This window comes from Rana temporaria, chromosome 3 (assembly GCF_905171775.1).
Source record: "Rana temporaria chromosome 3, aRanTem1.1, whole genome shotgun sequence".
Taxonomy (NCBI): Eukaryota; Metazoa; Chordata; class Amphibia; order Anura; family Ranidae; genus Rana; species Rana temporaria.
Window position 1 is genome coordinate 115,175,767 of NC_053491.1, and position 17,986 is coordinate 115,193,752.

General features: G+C 44.1%; 1 protein-coding gene across 1 annotated transcript in view; it reads right to left on the bottom strand.

Annotated features, from left to right (window-relative positions):
- Positions 1–15,857, bottom strand: part of PODXL (podocalyxin like) — a 115,426-nt gene extending 99,569 nt beyond the window's left edge. The window contains exon 1 of the mRNA XM_040343303.1: positions 15,505–15,857. Within this exon, the coding sequence (XP_040199237.1) occupies positions 15,505–15,547 (43 nt within the window). The 5' untranslated portion in view covers positions 15,548–15,857. The remainder of the gene's footprint in view (positions 1–15,504) is intronic.
- Positions 15,858–17,986: the final 2,129 nt, after the last annotated feature.

The following is a 17,986-nucleotide window of genomic DNA, read 5'->3' on the forward strand; positions in this document are numbered from 1 at the left end:
ATATATTTTTTTTTGCGCAATTACTTTATATTACTTTATTAAATCTTGTCCCTCTTGTTTCCCTGGCTTGAGACCTTCCAGGTACTACATTCAGCCATCAGGTTCACACCCGTTGGTATCAGGAGACATTGAGGAGACTGCCGTGAGGTGGAGTTTGATGTATTGACCGCTCTATTTTTCCCTCATTGAGGTGAGAGTTCTGGGAGACCAGACTGGTGTCTTTGGTGGAGTTTCCATTTCCTCTGGGATTAGTGGACACCCATTCACAGCAGCCTATCTGTCACTTTCACATTTGGACTTTGACACTATTTTTTCCAGCGTCATCTTCTTAGTTAAGATTTGATCACTCAGCACCTTTATTTGCACTTTTTGATGTTTATGTGTCTTCATATTGTTTATATATGAATGTTTTGCGCAATTACTTTATATTACTTTATTTGATCTATTTTGTTGTTGTGTATACAGTTTTTGCTGCAATTATTTTCACTGTATACTAGGAAGACGTTACCCACTTAGTAGCTCAGAAGCTCATACATATTGAAGACCAAAGATTGGCCACTGTTCATCCAACAGGGCATATAATACATTCCAATGTAAAACACGTTAGGAACTTTGAAGCTATTTTACAGATTAATATATTAGGTAGCTTTCATTGTTTAAAAAAGAAAAAAACTTTTGCATTGAAAACTAGCACTAGCCATAACAATAATCTCCAAATATAGTTCTATCTGCCCATATCCTTTTCATGTTATGGGGTGATATCCGACTTACTAAGCACATGCATCCTGACAATCTTAAAACACAAGCTCCAGACAGGATGGGCAGATCTGGAACTTGGGGCACTCCCACTGCAGATTGCACTATTGCAAGAACGTATTTCAACATTGTAATGACAAAGTACACTTATTAAATCACTCTGGGTGAAGCAAGGTGTCATTAGTGTTAGATAACGTGCACCTTATAATAAAGTAAAATCATTTGTTTCGTTGTTTATCACACTTGGTGCTAGCAGTCATATTCATTGTTTCCTAAAGGCATAGGCGTGCGCACAGGGTGTGCCAGGTGTGCCCAGGCACACCCTAATCACACTGTGCAGCACAGATTCCCCCTACTGCCCAGGCTCCCATGTTTTAGGAGTGGGGAAGGGGCCGGTAAATTACATATTTACCGGCCCCTTCCCTTTCTGAATGAACATGATCGGTAGTGTGTGTTTGGGCTTTGGGGTGAACACCCTAATGCAATAGGCTGCACACACCTATGCCTAAAGGGTTGGTTCACGTTTACAATAAAACTGTCCATGCTATGGAGTATCTACAGTACGTTACATTTTTTAAAATAAGCTTCTTTTAAATGTCATACCTGTAGGTCATCTGTGGTCTCTCCCATGGCTGTACAAAAAAACGCTCAGTGTATGAACAGCTTGAAGTGAGACTAAACAGTATCCTTATTCTTAACATAAAAAATCCATATACAGCCACTAGTTAATGGCTGTGTAATCTATTTTTCATCAAATTATTTATTTCTGTTATAGTCTGGTGAGCTCCTGAAAGTGGTTGTAAAGGTTAAATTATTTTTCCAAAATAATAAACATGTTATAGTTACCTGCTCTGTGCAACGGAATTGCACAGAGCGGTCCTGAACCTCCACCTTTTTTGGAGTTCCCTGCCGACACTTTTGGCTCCTCTACTTCTGTGTCTGCCATTATAGCAAGCCACTTACTATGGGGACAGATGTTTGGGCACTCTCCTGACCTGGACTGTGTGTGTCCATAGGCACACACATTGTGGTTTGGCCCCACCCCCACTCTCTGCTCACAGGATTTGATTGGCAGCAGCAGGAGCCCATGGCTCCCATTGTTACCTCTCTGTACTGTGAATGCACGGAGAGAGGAGAGAGTCTCTACAAGATGGGTACAACGCTGAATATAGTGAGGACTCAGGTATTTAGGGCGTGAGGTGGCAATACTGCTATTAGGACATTTTTTACCTTGTAAAAACATTGTTTGCCTTGAGTTGTAAAGGAAAAAAAAAAATTGCCTAAAATTAATGTCTGCAAGGTAGACAGACAGAATAGTGTAATGATTCTGTTAAAAAACAAGTAAATACCTATTAAATTCCTTCATCTATATCACCTCCGGTGTTCTAGTTTCTGTTCTCTCAATTCACTTCCTGGTTTGCGGCGCATGTTCATGTAAGAACTGCATTTCCCAGTATGCATTGTGGCACGCCCAGTAATTCACACCTCCTTGAAGTCTCTAATGTTGCGTACACATGATCGGTCCATCCGATGAGAATGGTCTGATGGACCGTTTTCATCGGTTAACCGATGAAGCTGACTGATGGTCAGTCGTGCCTACACACCATCAGTTAAAAAAAACGATCGTGTCAGAATGCGGTGACGTAAAACACAACGACATGCTAAAAAAAATGAAGTTCAATGCTTCCAAGCATGCCTCGACTTGATTCTGAGCATGCGTGGATTTTTAACCGATGGTTGTGCCAACTAACGATCGTTTTTTTTTCCCATCGGTTAGGAATCCATCGGTTAAATTTAAAACAAGTTGGCTTTTTTTTAACTGATGGTTATTTAACCGATGGCACCCACACACACGATCGGTTTGGACCGATGAAAACGGTCCATCAGACCATTTTCATTGGTTTAACCGATCGTGTGTACGTGGAGAGCGTCCTGCCGCACAGATGTAGTTCCCAGGAGGGGGCAAGCATGTCACTGACCACCGCAGTAAGGCCTCCCTTCACGGTGGTGAGTAACAATCAGACAAGCAGGAATGAAACAGAACAGAGAAGAAATAGAGCAACTTCTGAGCAAAAACGAACAATGAGGAAGTGAAAAGAGGAATGTCTGCAGGTAAAGGATGCTTATTATGAAAAAAAATGTTTTCCTTTACAACCCCTTTAATGCAGGGGATGCAGTTAGGTAAAAATTGCCATGGCTTTAGAACCACTTGAACCTTTCTTTTTCTCTTTCAATTCAGATTGTTTGGAATGAGCAGTGCATGTTCGTTGCAGACATGTGCACTGCTCTATGCACATTAGAAATCACATAGTCCCTAGTCCATCTCAGGGAGGATAAAAAGGGGGTGGCTATGTTACCACATACAGTGGACCACATAGAACAAACATAGCCATTCTCTAACAGGAAGTCAGATCGGATTTTGAAGATTTGGAGGCGTCTAAAAGCAATAGAAGGTAGTATTCTGAGTTAAGAATACATACTTGAAAATAAAAAGTTATGCTATGAATAGATTTTTTTCAACCAGAGTTTAGTGTCACTTTAACTCTCCATCATTCTATCCAAATCTTAAAAAAAGTTTTGTCTTTAGTTCTACGCTAAGAAAAAAAATGTGACACTAAACTCTCAATAGTAGAGTAGTCATTTGATAAACACAGTCAAGACAATAGAAAGGAAATCCCTACCCTACCGGCTTCATGGCCCACATGGGAAATTCAGACACGTACGCACACAGCAGGTGGGAAAACTGAAGTGGTAGATGACCATTATGTGATTCATACATTACAGCCAGACTGAGCAACGTTAGAGCTGTGGAAAGAATTTGTGAGGGATGACATGATAAGCTGTGATAATAACCCCAGTGGAAAGATCGCACAGGGTTGCCACCTGACACATATTTGATGGGCCTGGTTAGTAAAAAATGGTGCCTGATATTAATGCTATTAATAGGACAGAGATAGGGAGGACAGACATTTTCCCAGGAAACAGGGCAACCCAACATTTGTATCCTTTCCCACATTGTGTGGCATAGTTAGATATAGCTATGTGTAACCACCATGGTCTTGCCTTGGAAACAGTAGAAGCAACTCATTGATGGCATTCCTTAAACTCAGAGGTGCATAATACTCCCAATAATCTTAAACACCGAATATTTTCCAAGTGCACCACTTATGTGACAGCAAATCTAGAATGTTTCATATAAATAAAAGACACTGCAAATGCATAGTGTGGTATACATTCCCATATGAGCTGAATCAGTGGCGGTTTGTGCTCAATATTTTTTTGGAGTGGGCTGCAAACCAACGCCAACCCCCCCCCCCCTGCGCGGAAGACGGACAGGAATGTGGCCATCCCCCCACCCACAGACAAATGGGAATGCAGCGATGATCCCCCCCCCCTATGGAGGAGGGACAGGAATGCGGTGGCGGTCAGAGGCCTCCTTACCTTAGGAAAGGAGACAGATATGGCAGACATAGATCTGGGCTGCCGCTCCTTGCTCTGGGGCCACTGCTTCTCCTCCAGGTCGAACAGGAAGTGGGTCCTGACTGAGACTCCCTGGTCAAACGGGTCTCAGAAACTGCTTCCTAAATGGCTGGAAGGAGAATCAGGAATACACTAGCAAATATTAATTCGCTTTTGTGACACAAGTGGATGGGCCCTTTTTTTAAAGCCAATTAGAGCCTCAGGGCCAGATTCTCGTAGATCTGCGTATCTTTGTGCGGGCGTAACGTATCATATTTACGTTACGCCTCCGCAACTTAGACGGGCAAGTGCTGTATTCTCAAAGCACTTGCTCCGTAAGTTGCGGTGGCGTAGCGTAAATAGGCCGGCGTAAGCCCGCCTAATTCAAATGTGGAACAGGGGGGCGTGTTTTATGTAAATGTTATGTGACCTGACGTGATTGAGGTTTTTCACGAACGGCGCATGCGCCGTCCGTGGACATATCCCAGTGTGCATTGCTCCAAAGTACACCGAAAGGCCGTATTGGTTTCGACGTGAACGTAAATTCCAGCCCCATTCACGGACGACTTACGCAAGCGACGTAAAATTTGCAAATTTCGTCACGGGAACGACGGCCATACTTAACATTGGTACGCCGCATGTACGCCTCATATAGCAGGGGTAACTTTACGCTGGGAAAAGCCCAACGTAAACGGCGTATCTGTACTGCGTCGGCCGGGCGTACGTTCGTGAATTTGCGTATCTAGCTGATTTACATATTTCTAAGCGTAAATCAGCGTACACGCCCCTAGCGGCCAGCGTAAATATGCAGTTAAGATCCGACGGGGTAAATCTATGCGTAACTGAGTCTAAGAATCAGGCGCATAGATACGACCGCTCAGACTCAGAGATACGACGGCGTATCTGGAGATACGCCGTCGTATCTCCTTTAAGAATCTGGCCCTCAGGCTCTAATTGTGTTCTTAAAAAAAAAAAAACATTGTAATCCATGCGTCCGGCACCCCGCATGTAGATGCATTAGTGGGGAGGGCAGCGCCCATGCGCCCCCTATGGACAGGCCATAATATAAACAAAAAAGTCAGTGCTACCACCCATACATCACATGGAAAGCAGAGCCCCGGGCGCTCGATCCACAGTCGCCGGCTAAGCAGAACAATGAGGAAAAGATGATCCGCACTCCGGTAGCCGCTCCCAAACAATTGGTGGATTTTTTGACAAGTAGACAAATGCCAATAGGTTGACGTGTTTCAGCCTATAAGGCCTTAGTCATAACCACCACTATGGACGGGCCGCCTTTGAGCTGAACAATGTAAAAGCTAAGCTACCTAAACACTGGGTGGAGGCTTACAGTACATAGGTCTGTCTTTCTAACAAATATACACTGTATATGTACTGTAGCACTGCAGGCACCAGCAATTGGCTTCTCCACTCCCCTAAACAAAAGTTTGTGGGAATGCCTTCCCAGTATAAATGGACAGAAGGGTAAATGCAAACTTTTAACATGCATGTTCATTGTACCCAGACAAAATAACACAAGTAAGATTGCAATCATTCATCGAACTGATGACATTATCTTCAGTGATTACATAGCGTCTTTGTGTAGGTTTCGTGAAAAAATCCAGCTCATGAATCTACTTTGGCACACTTTTTTTTGGAATCAATTTATTTAAAAAAAATAAAATTTGGAATCAATTTATTTAAAAAATGAGAACTGGGCAAACCGGGCAAATATTAAAAACTAGGTTGCCATACTGCTACGGTTGCAGTAGCCCAGCAGTAAAAGTAAGAACACGCTCTAGCATTGTTGGGTGTTATGCTGGGCTACATATTGAGCCATGATCCCTATGAAACTGGCTTATTCTTTTCAGCTCCTCTCCCTTGCTGATAAGTCACCATATCTATAGTGATGGTTTGTTTCAGTACATACTGACATCTTACTTAAATCTCCTGCCAAAAATAACAAGATACAATGAATATGCATGTTCAAAGATAAAATAACAAAACCAGCTTTTGCTTCAATATTCAGTTTCAATCCAGAGATTTCCTCTGCAGTACTTTTCTCTAATCCTAATTAATGCTAGATACCTTAATGCATTCTCTGCTTAAGGCTCCATTTACGCCTAGGCGATTAGAATTGCAGGCGATTCCAAATTGCGGCAAAAGGCAGGACGCACCAAGATTGGGGTGCAATTAAAAAGTAATGGCATCGCAAATGCATCCGGTGTTTTGCCGCAATTAGGAATTGCAGGCAGAATCATGGCGATTCCACCTGCGATTCAAATGTGAATGGAGACTTAAAGCAGAGGTTCACACAAAAAGTGAACAAAAAGTGAACCTCCGCTTTTTGGATCCCCCCTCCCACTTACCTGAGTCCATTCTCGATCCTGCGCTGTGTCCATCTGCTGCTGATCTTCTCCTCTTCCTGGTCTCACTAGCGGCTCTGAAGGCAGTGGGAGTCATTGGCTCCTGCTGTAATCAGAAAAAAACAGTGAGGAGAGATTGGGGCATGGCCATGCCAGGCTGTGTGTGCCAATGGGCACACACAGCTTGGCTCAGGAGCACGCCCGCATGAGTGCTCCCATAGAGGGAAGAGGAATGGCATAGCTTGCCATGGGGGCACTCAGAGAAGAGAAGAAACCAAGAGCACTGGCGGGTGACCCCAGAAGATTAGGTTTGCGGCCGCTCTGTGCAAATCCTATTAGTCATTAAGTTGGTCATACACTTGTAGATCTCTTTTGCTCCATCTGCAGGCCAAACAAAAGAAATCTATGGCCCTGTACACACGAGCGGATATCCGATGAAAACGGTCCGCCGGACCGTTTCCAGCGGACATTTCTGCTCCGGATTTTGATCTGATGGGCTGTACACACCATCAGATCAAAATCCCAGCGGAAAACATACGCGGTGACGTGGCCGCGCCATCGCCGCGACGATGACGCGGCGACATGCGCGACCCTGGAAGGTAAATACTTCCACGCATGCGTCGAATCACTTCGACGCATGCGAGGGATGGGGATCGGTCGGACTTATCCGGTGAGTCTGTACAGACGACCGGATCAGTCCGACGGACAGGTTTCCAGCGGATAGATTTCTTAGCATGCTAAGACATTTTTATCCGCTTGAAAACCGGTCGGCTGGACAAATGTCCGCCGAAAAATGTCCGCTAGGCCGTACACACGACCGGATTTGTCTGCTGGAACTGATCCGCGGATAAATCCCAACGGACAGATCCGGTCGTGTGTACGGGGCCTCACAGATTCCTCCATCCACGCTAATAGCTCGAATTCTAACTCCAGGGCTACTGTATTTTGACAGTTGAGGCCACCAGCTATCACTATACCCAAACAGTGCTGGCATCTGTTTGGCTGATAGGCTCCTTCAACAAAATGCAGACATAGCCATATACTGTTCATATTGTCCCTAAGCCAGCAGAAGATGGTCGAAATGAAGGAGAAAGAGAGAGAGATGTGTGTGCTCTATCCTTTGGAGGAGAGGTTGAGCAAGACCTGCGGAGCTTAGGTTCAGGAATTAGAGAGGAGGACTTAAAGAATGCTATGTGAGTACTGCCATGATTCCTCCCTTCATCTACAAAATGTGATAGTGTTCTGGCTGAACAATTAATGCCATGACTTGGAATAATACTACTACCACTGGAATGGAATGTTCAGTTTTTCTTTTAATAAGTAAAGAAGTTATTTTGCATCAATCAGCCTCTTTGTGATCTTCTACAAGAAGACGTTTAGAATGATGTAAAGTGTGAAGCCAATACCAGGTGAGGAGAGTTATATTTCCAGTTAAAGTGCTATTTACTGGTGCAAGGAGGCTCAGGAGCGAGTGGTTTTGGGGGAGTCATCCTTCTGGAGGTGAGCATAGGCCCACTTATGGAAAACGTGTCAAATGACTTGGGCCACCAGTGTACCGCAGCCTCTGATGCTTAGTAGGACTCCCAAAGCCCAAATCTGCGCCACAATTATGTGCAGGGCCCTGTGTGAGAAGGGCTCCTGACGATAAAGGGGTTGTCGGGGTGTGGGTGGAGAATTCTGTATACCGCTCAAGACCCTGTGTGCAGGGTGAGACAGACCATTCGGGCACTCGGGCACTGAGAGTGATAGATACACAGGGGGGGGCAGTCTGCCTCCTACCTACTTGATGTCTGTTTACCTGCACTGTCACCATTGTAGGGGCCCCAGAGCATTACTTTTCCCAGGGGCCCATGATGCTATTAAGACGGCCCTGCCTGGATCAAAGGACCAAGCTTTATACAGGACCCTAAACTCCTCTCTAATCATTCAACTTTCAAATGCCAGAATGTTTGTGGTCAGTAATGTCTCTGGCATTTGTCAATTGAATTGCAGAGGATGAGGCTTGGTATAGGGAAGGGTAAGAGCTTGGTCTTAAGAACTTCATGCCAGGAAATGGACTGTGCCTGGCATGCAGGGTGCTTTCCAGATACAAAGGAATGTATCTGATGACAAATGCTGGCATTTCCTAGATGAACTATTAGTGCTGTTTATACACACTAAAGGACTTGTAGGTAGAGGTAAGGGGTAAGCATCCTAAAGGGATGTAAATGTGTTTTGTACACTTGGGAAACCTGTGCTAAGCATAGGCGTGCGCACAGGGTGTGACGGGTAGGCCTGGGCACACCCTAATCACCCAATGCGGCGCAGATACCCCCTGTTTTATCAAAGCCCCCTAACTGAGCTGCTAAGATAATAGTAAAATAAATAAAATAAAATAGTAAAAAAATTAAATAATAAAAATAAAAAGACTGACACTGTCCACTGCACTACTGACACAAATCTCTGCCCTACTGACATTGTCAGTGTATATATATATACTGTATATATATATATATATATATATATATATATATATATATATACACACACATACACACACACGTATGTGTGTTTGAGCTTTGGGGTGCACACCCTAATGCAATAGGCTGTGCACACCTATGATGCTAACAGTTACTGTATATATGGGATGCCTCTTGCTGTTTTTTTGGACTGATATTTGGATCCAAAAGCTTTGAACATTGACTCTAAACAAGCATGCAGCAACTAAAATCAGAGTCAGAACTCCTGGTCTGTATACACTTACCAAATAGGCAGCTAGCATTTTTAGCAGGGGACTTTAGCAATGGCAGCCTACATACTTTTCTCATCACAGTTTGGCTGTCATGGGGACCCTCTTGCTTCAATGCTTTGGGTCACTGATCTAGAACAAGTATGATGATAAGGACTTTCTCTAGCTCTTCTTATCTGTTCTAGATCAGTGACTTAAAAAGTATTGATGCCTGTGGGTCAGCAATAATAGCCAGTCATCTATCATTTTCAACTGGGTTCAGCAATAGTAGCCATGTATTTCTCCTCAGACAAGAACCCCTGATAACTACAAATTGGTGAACACACCCGATCATCCACCATTCAGTTATAAATTCAGTGAAACAATAATCCAACTATCAGAATCTGATTGACCATCACTTAAAGCGAGTTCCACCAAAACGTGGTGGGAGGGGGAGGGGGCGGATACCCTCGGAAGCTCGGTGTCAGAGTCTCCAAGGTGGTTCTTTAGCTGTTGTAGAACTTGAGAGCAGCAGATGACACCACACCAACTCCTCATTTGCATATTCCTCGCGTATACAAATGGAAGCGCCACCTAGCGGCCAGCGTGAGATTGCAGCCTAAGATCCGACGGTGTAAGTCACTTACACCTGTCGGATCTTACGGATATCTATGCGTGACCTGATTCTATGAATCAGGCACATAGATACGACGGCCGGACTCAGAGATACAACGGTGTATCAGGAGATACGCCGTCGTATCTTCTTTCTGATTCCGGGCCACTGACTTTGAAAAGGTTCCTGTGTCTTGTCAATCTAGTTCCCTTATTGAGACGGTTCCCAGCTTCACTGCGCAGGCGCAGACGAAGCCCACGGAAATCTCTGAACCTCGGGGCGGCATCCAGGCTCATTCCTTAACATCCCTGTGGATTGGAGGATGTTAAAAAAAGAGCCAGGAGTCCTAGCGAGCGCAGCTAGCCGTCGGAACGAATCGAGGACGTGAAGCCGACTGGCCACTTACAGCAAATTCCACGCCGCCCTGGACCTCTTGCTACAGCTGCTCAGGTTCGGTGATTTCCGTCGGCTCGGATTACGCCTGCGCAGTCAAGAGGGGAACCATATCGATAGGAGGAACCATATCGGCAGATCACCTGCACTACTTTGATGTGACTTTGATATGACTTGAGTACCAGAGAGTGTGAAGTCACATCAAAGTCAAACTTGAAATCACACGACGGTAAAGTCGCACAAGTGTGAATGGAGCCTTATGGAATCATAGGTCCCAAAAGGCAGAAGATACAGCATCCTGTATCAGAGTATCATTGCCGGTTTTCTACCGGTTGTGGGACTTGCGATCCCAGCAGACCACACCCCACCAGCCATTATTAGAGTGCTGTAGATGATTTTCCAGCATTAGTCAACCTACAGGTCCCAGTAGTCAGAAGATACAAAGGCTTGTATCAAAGTACCAGAGTATCACAGGTGGTTCTCTAGCTGTAGTGAAATTTGGGATTCCAGTAGACCACGCCGCACACATCATTATCACAGTGTTGCAAATGGTTCACCAGCAATTATGAATTACAGGTTCCAGTAGACAGAAAGATACTACAGCAAGCTTTCTCAGAGTACCACAAGTGGTTCTAAAGCTTGTGAAACTACAGGTCTCAACAATTAGAAGATGGTATAGCAACCTGTAAATTAGAAACACAGATAGTTTTCTAGGGGCAGATCCACAGAGCGAGTACGCCGGCGTATCTACTGATACGCCGGTGTACTTTCAAATTTCCCGCGTCGTATCGTTGTTTTGAATCCTCAAAACAAGATACGACGGCTTCTGGGCTAAGATGCAATTCTTCGGCATCTGCTGGGTGGCGTTCGTGTCGTTTTCCGCGTCGAGTATGCAAATTAGCTATTTCCGACGATCCACGAACGTAGGAGCGGCCGGCGCATTCCTTTACGTCGTCTCTAGTCGGCTTTTTTCAGGATATAGTTAAAGCTGCTATTTCGTCGCGTATAGTTAGACCTGCCATGTTAAGTATGGCAGTCGATCCCGCGTTTATTTTGAATTTTTTTTTTTGCGTAAGTCGTCCGTGAATCGGGATGGACGTAATTCACGTCTATGTTAAAAAAAACGACATCCTTGCGACGTCATTTAGCGCAATGCACGGCGGGAAATTTAGGGACGGCGCATGTGCAGTTCATTCGGCGCTGGGACGTGCTTCATTTAAATGAAACACGCCCCCTACTCGCCGATTTGAATTAGGTGCCCTTACGCCGCGAGAGATAGACTACGCCGCCGTAACTTACGGCGCAAATTCTTTGTGTATTCGAAGTTTAAACAAGTAAGTTACAGCGGCGTAGCGTATCTCCCATACGCTGCGCCGGTGCAGATCTCTGTGGATCTGCCCCCTAGTTTTTGTAGAACTATAGGTCCCAGTAGGAAAAAGATACTACAATAGCTTGTATCAGAGTACCACGGGTGGTTCTCTAGCTCAGTGTTTTTCAACTCCAGTCCTCAAGGCACACCAACAGGTCATGTTTTCAGGCTTTCCATTATTTTGAACAGGTGATTTGATCAGTTTCACTGCCTTAGTAATTACCACAGTCGTTTCATCTAAAGGAAATCCTGAAAACATGACCTGTTTGTGTGCCTTGAGGACTGGAGTTGAAAAACACTGCTCTAGCTGCTGTGGAACTTCAGATCCAAGCAGACCACACCTCAGCAACTTTTAGTAGAGTAGTTCAAATGGTTCCCAAAACAATTCTGGAACTACTGATCCCAATAGCCAGAAAGATACTACAGTCACCTATCTCAGAGTACCATAAGTAGTTCTTTAGCTTGTGAAGCTACAGGTCCTATACAAGCAGAACCACAGTAAATTAAACACACAGGTAGCTTTCAAACTTTTGTGGTCAGAACTTGATACTACATAAAACTTATATGTGAGTAACATGGGTGGTTCAATAGCTATTGTGGGAATTGAGATTTTAGTAGATCACACCACATCAACCATTATCAGAGCGTTGCAGATGGTCCCCAGCATTCGAGAGCATAGATCTCAGTAGGCAGAAGATAGTACAGTACTGAAAGTGTTTTTTTTAGCTGTTGTAGGCCTTTAGATCCCAGCAGACTATGCCACACCAACCGTTATCAGAGTGCTACAGATGACCCTCCAGCTTTTGTAAAACTGCAGATGCCAGGAGGCAGAAAATACTAAAACAACCTGTCTCAGAGTACTACAAGTGATTCTCTAGTTTGTCAAACTGCAGGTGCCAACAAGCAGAAGATGACATAGAAACCTGTAAAATAGAACCACAGGTGATTTTCTAGCTTTTGTGGATCTATATGAGCCAGTATGCAGAAGATACTACAGAAACTTCTATATGTGTGTCAGGCCTCGTACACACGACCGAGTTTCTCGGCAAAAACCAGCAAGAAACTTGCTGGGATTTTTTTTTTGTCGAGGAAACCGGTCGTGTGTACATTTTTCGATGAGGAAACTGTCGAGGATCCCGTCGAGCCAAAAAGAGAGCATGTCTTCTTTTTCCTCGACGGGAATGGAGAAACTTGCCTTGTCGAGTTCCTCGACAGCCTAACAAGGAACTCGACGAGGAAAACGATGTTTCACCCGTCGAGTTCCTCGGTCGTGTGTACGAGGCTTTACAGGTGGTTCTCTAGCTATTGTGGAAATTGATATTTCAGCAGATCACACCACAGGAACCATATTCAAAGTGATACAGATGGTTCTCTGGTATTTGTGGAACTACAGGTCCCAGAAGGCAGAATATACTACAGCTGCCTGTATCAGAAAGCTTGTAAAAGCACAGGTCCCAACAAGCAGAAGATGCCATAGCAACCTGTAAAAAAGCTTTGCCGGAACTTTATGTCCCAGTAAACAGAAGATACTACAGAAAGTTATATCTGAATACCACAAGTGGTTCTCCAGCTGTTGTGGAACTTGAGATTTCAGCAGATTCCACCACAGCAACCATTATCAGAGTGCTGCAGATGATTCTCAAGCATTTCAGGAACACATATCTCAGTAGGCAGAAGATACAACAACCTACAGGCAGAAGATACAACAACAACAACCTACAGGCGGAAGATGCTACAAAAAAGTTATATCTGAGATCCCAGCAAACCACGCCAACCATTAATAGATTGCTGCAGATGGTTCTCAGCATTTGTAGAACTACAGATCCCAGCAGGCAGAATACATTATAGCAACCTGCCTCAAAGTTCTGCAAGTAAATCTCTAACTTATGGGAATACAGGTGCCAACAAACAAGATACTGTAATATCATAGCAGCCTGTACCAGAGAAGCAGGGGTGTTTCTCTAGCTTTGGTGGACCTACAGGTCCCAGCAGGCAGATCACACACCCCCCACCCCATCACCAAGATTCTGCAAGTGCTTCTCTGTCTTTTATGGAATTCTAAATCCAAGCAGACAGAAAAGATCACAGCAACCTGCACCAGGATACCACAAAATACCAAAGAATATATTAGGATGCTGCAGGTCACTTGGTCAGAGAGACAGATTGGTAGATTGAATTTTGTATCAATAAACCTTACTGGGGAGTTCACTGAAAAGAAAGAATAGCGCGCCATTGGAAATCTCCAGTAGTTCCTTTAACCCAATTGAACCTCATGGAAAAAATATTCCACACCTTACAAAATACAAACCCCATTTATGAAAAAAAAAAAAAAAAATGGAATCCATAGTTCATCCATTCTAAACATTTCTTCAACCCTGAATGATATTACTCTATACCCCTATAGCAGCATCCAATGTCTAGGATCTATTAGCCAGATTCAGGGAGACGTGCCTAACGTTAGGCATAGCGTATCTCATATACGCTACGCCGCCGTAAGTTAGAGAGGCAAGTGCTGTATTCACAAAGCCCTTGCATCCTAAGTTACGGCGGCGTAGCGTAAATGTGCCGGCGTAATCGCGCCTAATTCAAATTGTGAAGAGGTGGGCGTGTTTTATGCTAATGAATCGTGACCCGACGTGATTGACGTTTTGAACTAACGGCGCATGCGCCGTCCGTGGACGTATCCCAGTGCGCATGCTCCAAATTACGCCGCAAAGACTCATTGGTTTCGATGTGAACGTAAATTACGCCCAGCCCCATTCACGGACGACTTACGCAAACGACGTAAAAATTTTGAAATTCGATGCGGTTCCGACGTCCATACTTAACATTGGCTGCGCCATCTGTTTGGTGGTTTATCTTTACGCCTGAAAACGCCTTACATAAACGGCGTATCTTTACTGCGACGGGCAAGTGTACGTTCGTAAATAGGCGTATCTCGCTGATTTACACATTCTAGGCGTAAATCAGTGTACACGCCCCTAGCGGCCAGCGTAAACAGACAGCTAAGATACGACGGCGCCGGCGGTCGTATCTTAGCTACATTTAAGCGTATCTCAATTTGAGAATACACTTAAATATACAACGGTGCAGATTCAGAGTTACGACGGCGTATCTACTGATACGCCGACGTATCTCTACGTGAATCTGGCTATATGTATTTAAGGCTGATTTCATTATGTATGATTTTGTCAAATAAATTTATATTTTTGTAAATTGACTTTGTAATTCATACCGTACCACGAAAGTTCATATTCAATTTTTATATATAATAGGACGAAACTACTTTTTTTTTTTTCTTATCAAGTCGTGTTTCTCGTATACCCCAGACTATCAATACTCTTTAAAAAAAAATGCCAGATTTATAGTTCCCTCTATTTGCATTTCAATCCACCATTGTATTGTACCTCCATCAATTATTATATAGCTTGATATCATTTTCCAGATATACATACCATATGTATGGCATTTCCATTGATTCTCCCATTGTCTGTACCACTTTTGTTGTATTATGTACCCAATAAAAAAGTTTGTAAACAAAAAAAGAAAAGAATGAATGAATGGATAACCTACAATGATGTTTCCACATTGTAACAAGTTGAAATCAGTTACAATGTATAATGTTGAAATAACAAACCTAGGTATTGACCAAACAAAGTCATTGTCATCATTTGATGGGAAGTCTTCCAGGGTGTGAATTGAGCTCACATGCCTTTTTATTGCAGAAAAGCCCTAACAATGAGGGCACCAAATTCCTGCATGGACCGTGTGACTCCATCAGGAGGGAAGGGAGGGGATGGGTGACTACAGCGGGAAGATTTCATGAATTCATCAATGTACTCACCCACAACAGACAGGACTCCCAGGACTAGGCACAGGATGGCCATGACTTCTCCAGCTGATGACCACTTCACAAGGAGAAGCTGCTCTGCTTATCTCAGGGCTCAGCAGCTGATGAACTTGCCTAATCTTATCCAGAGGCTTCACCCACACACTGACTCAGCGCTGGCAAAGGTGATCCAGTCCAGGGTATGAATCTGCTGCCCTCCAGATGCCAGTCTGCATGTAGTTCAGCACCCTCCTGCTCTGTGCACTGCTCTGGGATTCCCTGCTCGCTCTGCAATGCACTTGTTGCTGTAAATCCCCCCACTTCTGATCTCTAACAAGGAGGGAGAGGGGGGGTCTGACATGGACAAATCGGCTCTCCTCTCTGCACTAGGAAAAAGTTGGGTGGACCAGCCCACCAAACAATAACATAGGAAACTCCTCCATCTGCAGACCAGACCAAGATATGTGCAGGATGCGAATTCAATGGAAATGACCCCATGAAAGGAATTGGCGAGGAAGTCCTGTGCTAAAACAATCATTAGTGGATAGGGTGCTGGAAGAGTCCAGGCACACAATAAGATTGCTTTATTAACCCTTGTTACCATGGTGCTTGGTGAGGAGCATCCCCTGTTTGCCAAATGCTGATAATCTGCACCAGACAGCTGGGCACTGGGGGGTTACATGAAATGGGATTAACTAGAGCCCATCCCTTTAATTCCTGACATCAGTCAGTAAACACTTTATATACTGTAAACTGTAACAAGGTCAGTGTAGGCAAAGCAAGAAAAACAACCTGCTTGCTATTAAAAAATAATAATCGAAAGGATTAGGGCAACCCAGCCAGTACACATGGTAACAGGGGAAGGATGGTGCTAGGGTGCCTTGACCTATTTGTCACTGTTTTTGCAACTGAAGAGGTTGAAATTTGCAGAGATTTGCTCATGTTTATGGTCAAGGCATGCATGTTTTGTTCTGAAGCCTCGTACACACAACCGAAAAACTTGACGGGCGAAACACATCGTTTTCTTCGTCGAGTTCCTTGTTAGGCTGTCGAGGAACTCAACAAGCCAATTTTCTCCATTCAAGGAAATAGAGAACTTGCTCTCTTTTTGGCTCGTCGAGTTTCTCGACAGTTTCCTTCGACGAAAATGTACACACGACCCATTTCCTCGGCAAAAAAATATGTACCAGCAAGTTTCTTGCTGATTTTTGCCGAGAAACTCGGTCGTGCGTACGAGGCCTGACAGATGCAAGCAAGACATAAACCTTATGCCGCGTACACACGATCATTTTTCGGCATGAAAAAAAACCCGTTGTTTTTAAAAACATCATTTAAAATGATCGTGTGTGGGCTTCACATAGTTTTTCGGCTTCTGAAAAACGAAAAAAAAAAAAAAAAAAATCGAACATGCTGCATTTTTTAACGTCGTTTTAAAAAATGTCGTTTTTCGTTTCGTAAAAAATGATCGTGTGTGGGCTAAAACAACGTTTTAAACCCGCGCATGCTCAGAGTTATGAGACGGGACCGCTCGTTTAGGTAAAACTACCGTTCATAATGGAGTAAGCACATTCATCACGCCGTAACAGACAGAAAAGCGCGAATCGTCTTTTACTAACACGGAATCAGCTAAAGCAGCCCAAAGGTGAATAGAACTTCACCTTTAGAGTGCCGTCTTACGTGTTGTACGTGTTGTACGTCACCGCGCTTTTTTCATCATTTTTTAAAAACGATGGTGTGTGGGCAACGTTGTTTTAATGATGAAGTTGGAAAAACTTCATTTTTTTGCATGCCGAAAAACGTCGTTTTTTTTCCATGCCGAAAAATGGTCGTGTGTACGCGGCATCATAGTCTGTAGTAGTGTTGTTTATGAGTTTGCTGATCAGCTACAAAGTTATAAATTTGCCAGATTGAGATTCCACTGTTTTTTTTTTTTTTTAAAGCAGACACCCCCCCCCCCCCTTTTTAAACCTAACTACATAAGGCAGAATTAAAGGGATACTAAAGGTTCCTTTTTTATTTTTACTTTAAAGGGGTTGTACAGGTTAGTTTTTTATTTTCTAAATAGGTTCCTTTAAGCTAGTGCATTTCCCTTTGATTTCCCTTCTAAATGTTTTTTTTTTCTTTGTCTGAATTTCCCACTTCCTGTTCCTCCTCAGTTAGGTTGCCCCCATCATCTGAGCCGTTCTGGCTGGGGGTTAGTCAGCGTGCTCGCCCCCTACCTTGCGCCTACCTCCCTGCGAGGAGACGCTGTGAATGTTCACCTTACTGAGGAGGAACAGGAAGTGGGAAATTCAGACAAAGAAAAGAAAAACATTTAGAAGGGAAATCAAAGGAAAAGGTAAATGAACCAACAATGCACTATCATCCCTTGGGACTACATCCCTGCGGGGAGACACTGTGAACGTTCACTGCATCTCCCTGCAGGGATGTAGTCCCAAGGGAGGGGGCGGCGAGCACGCTGACTAACCCCCAGCCAGAACGGCTCGGATGATGGGGG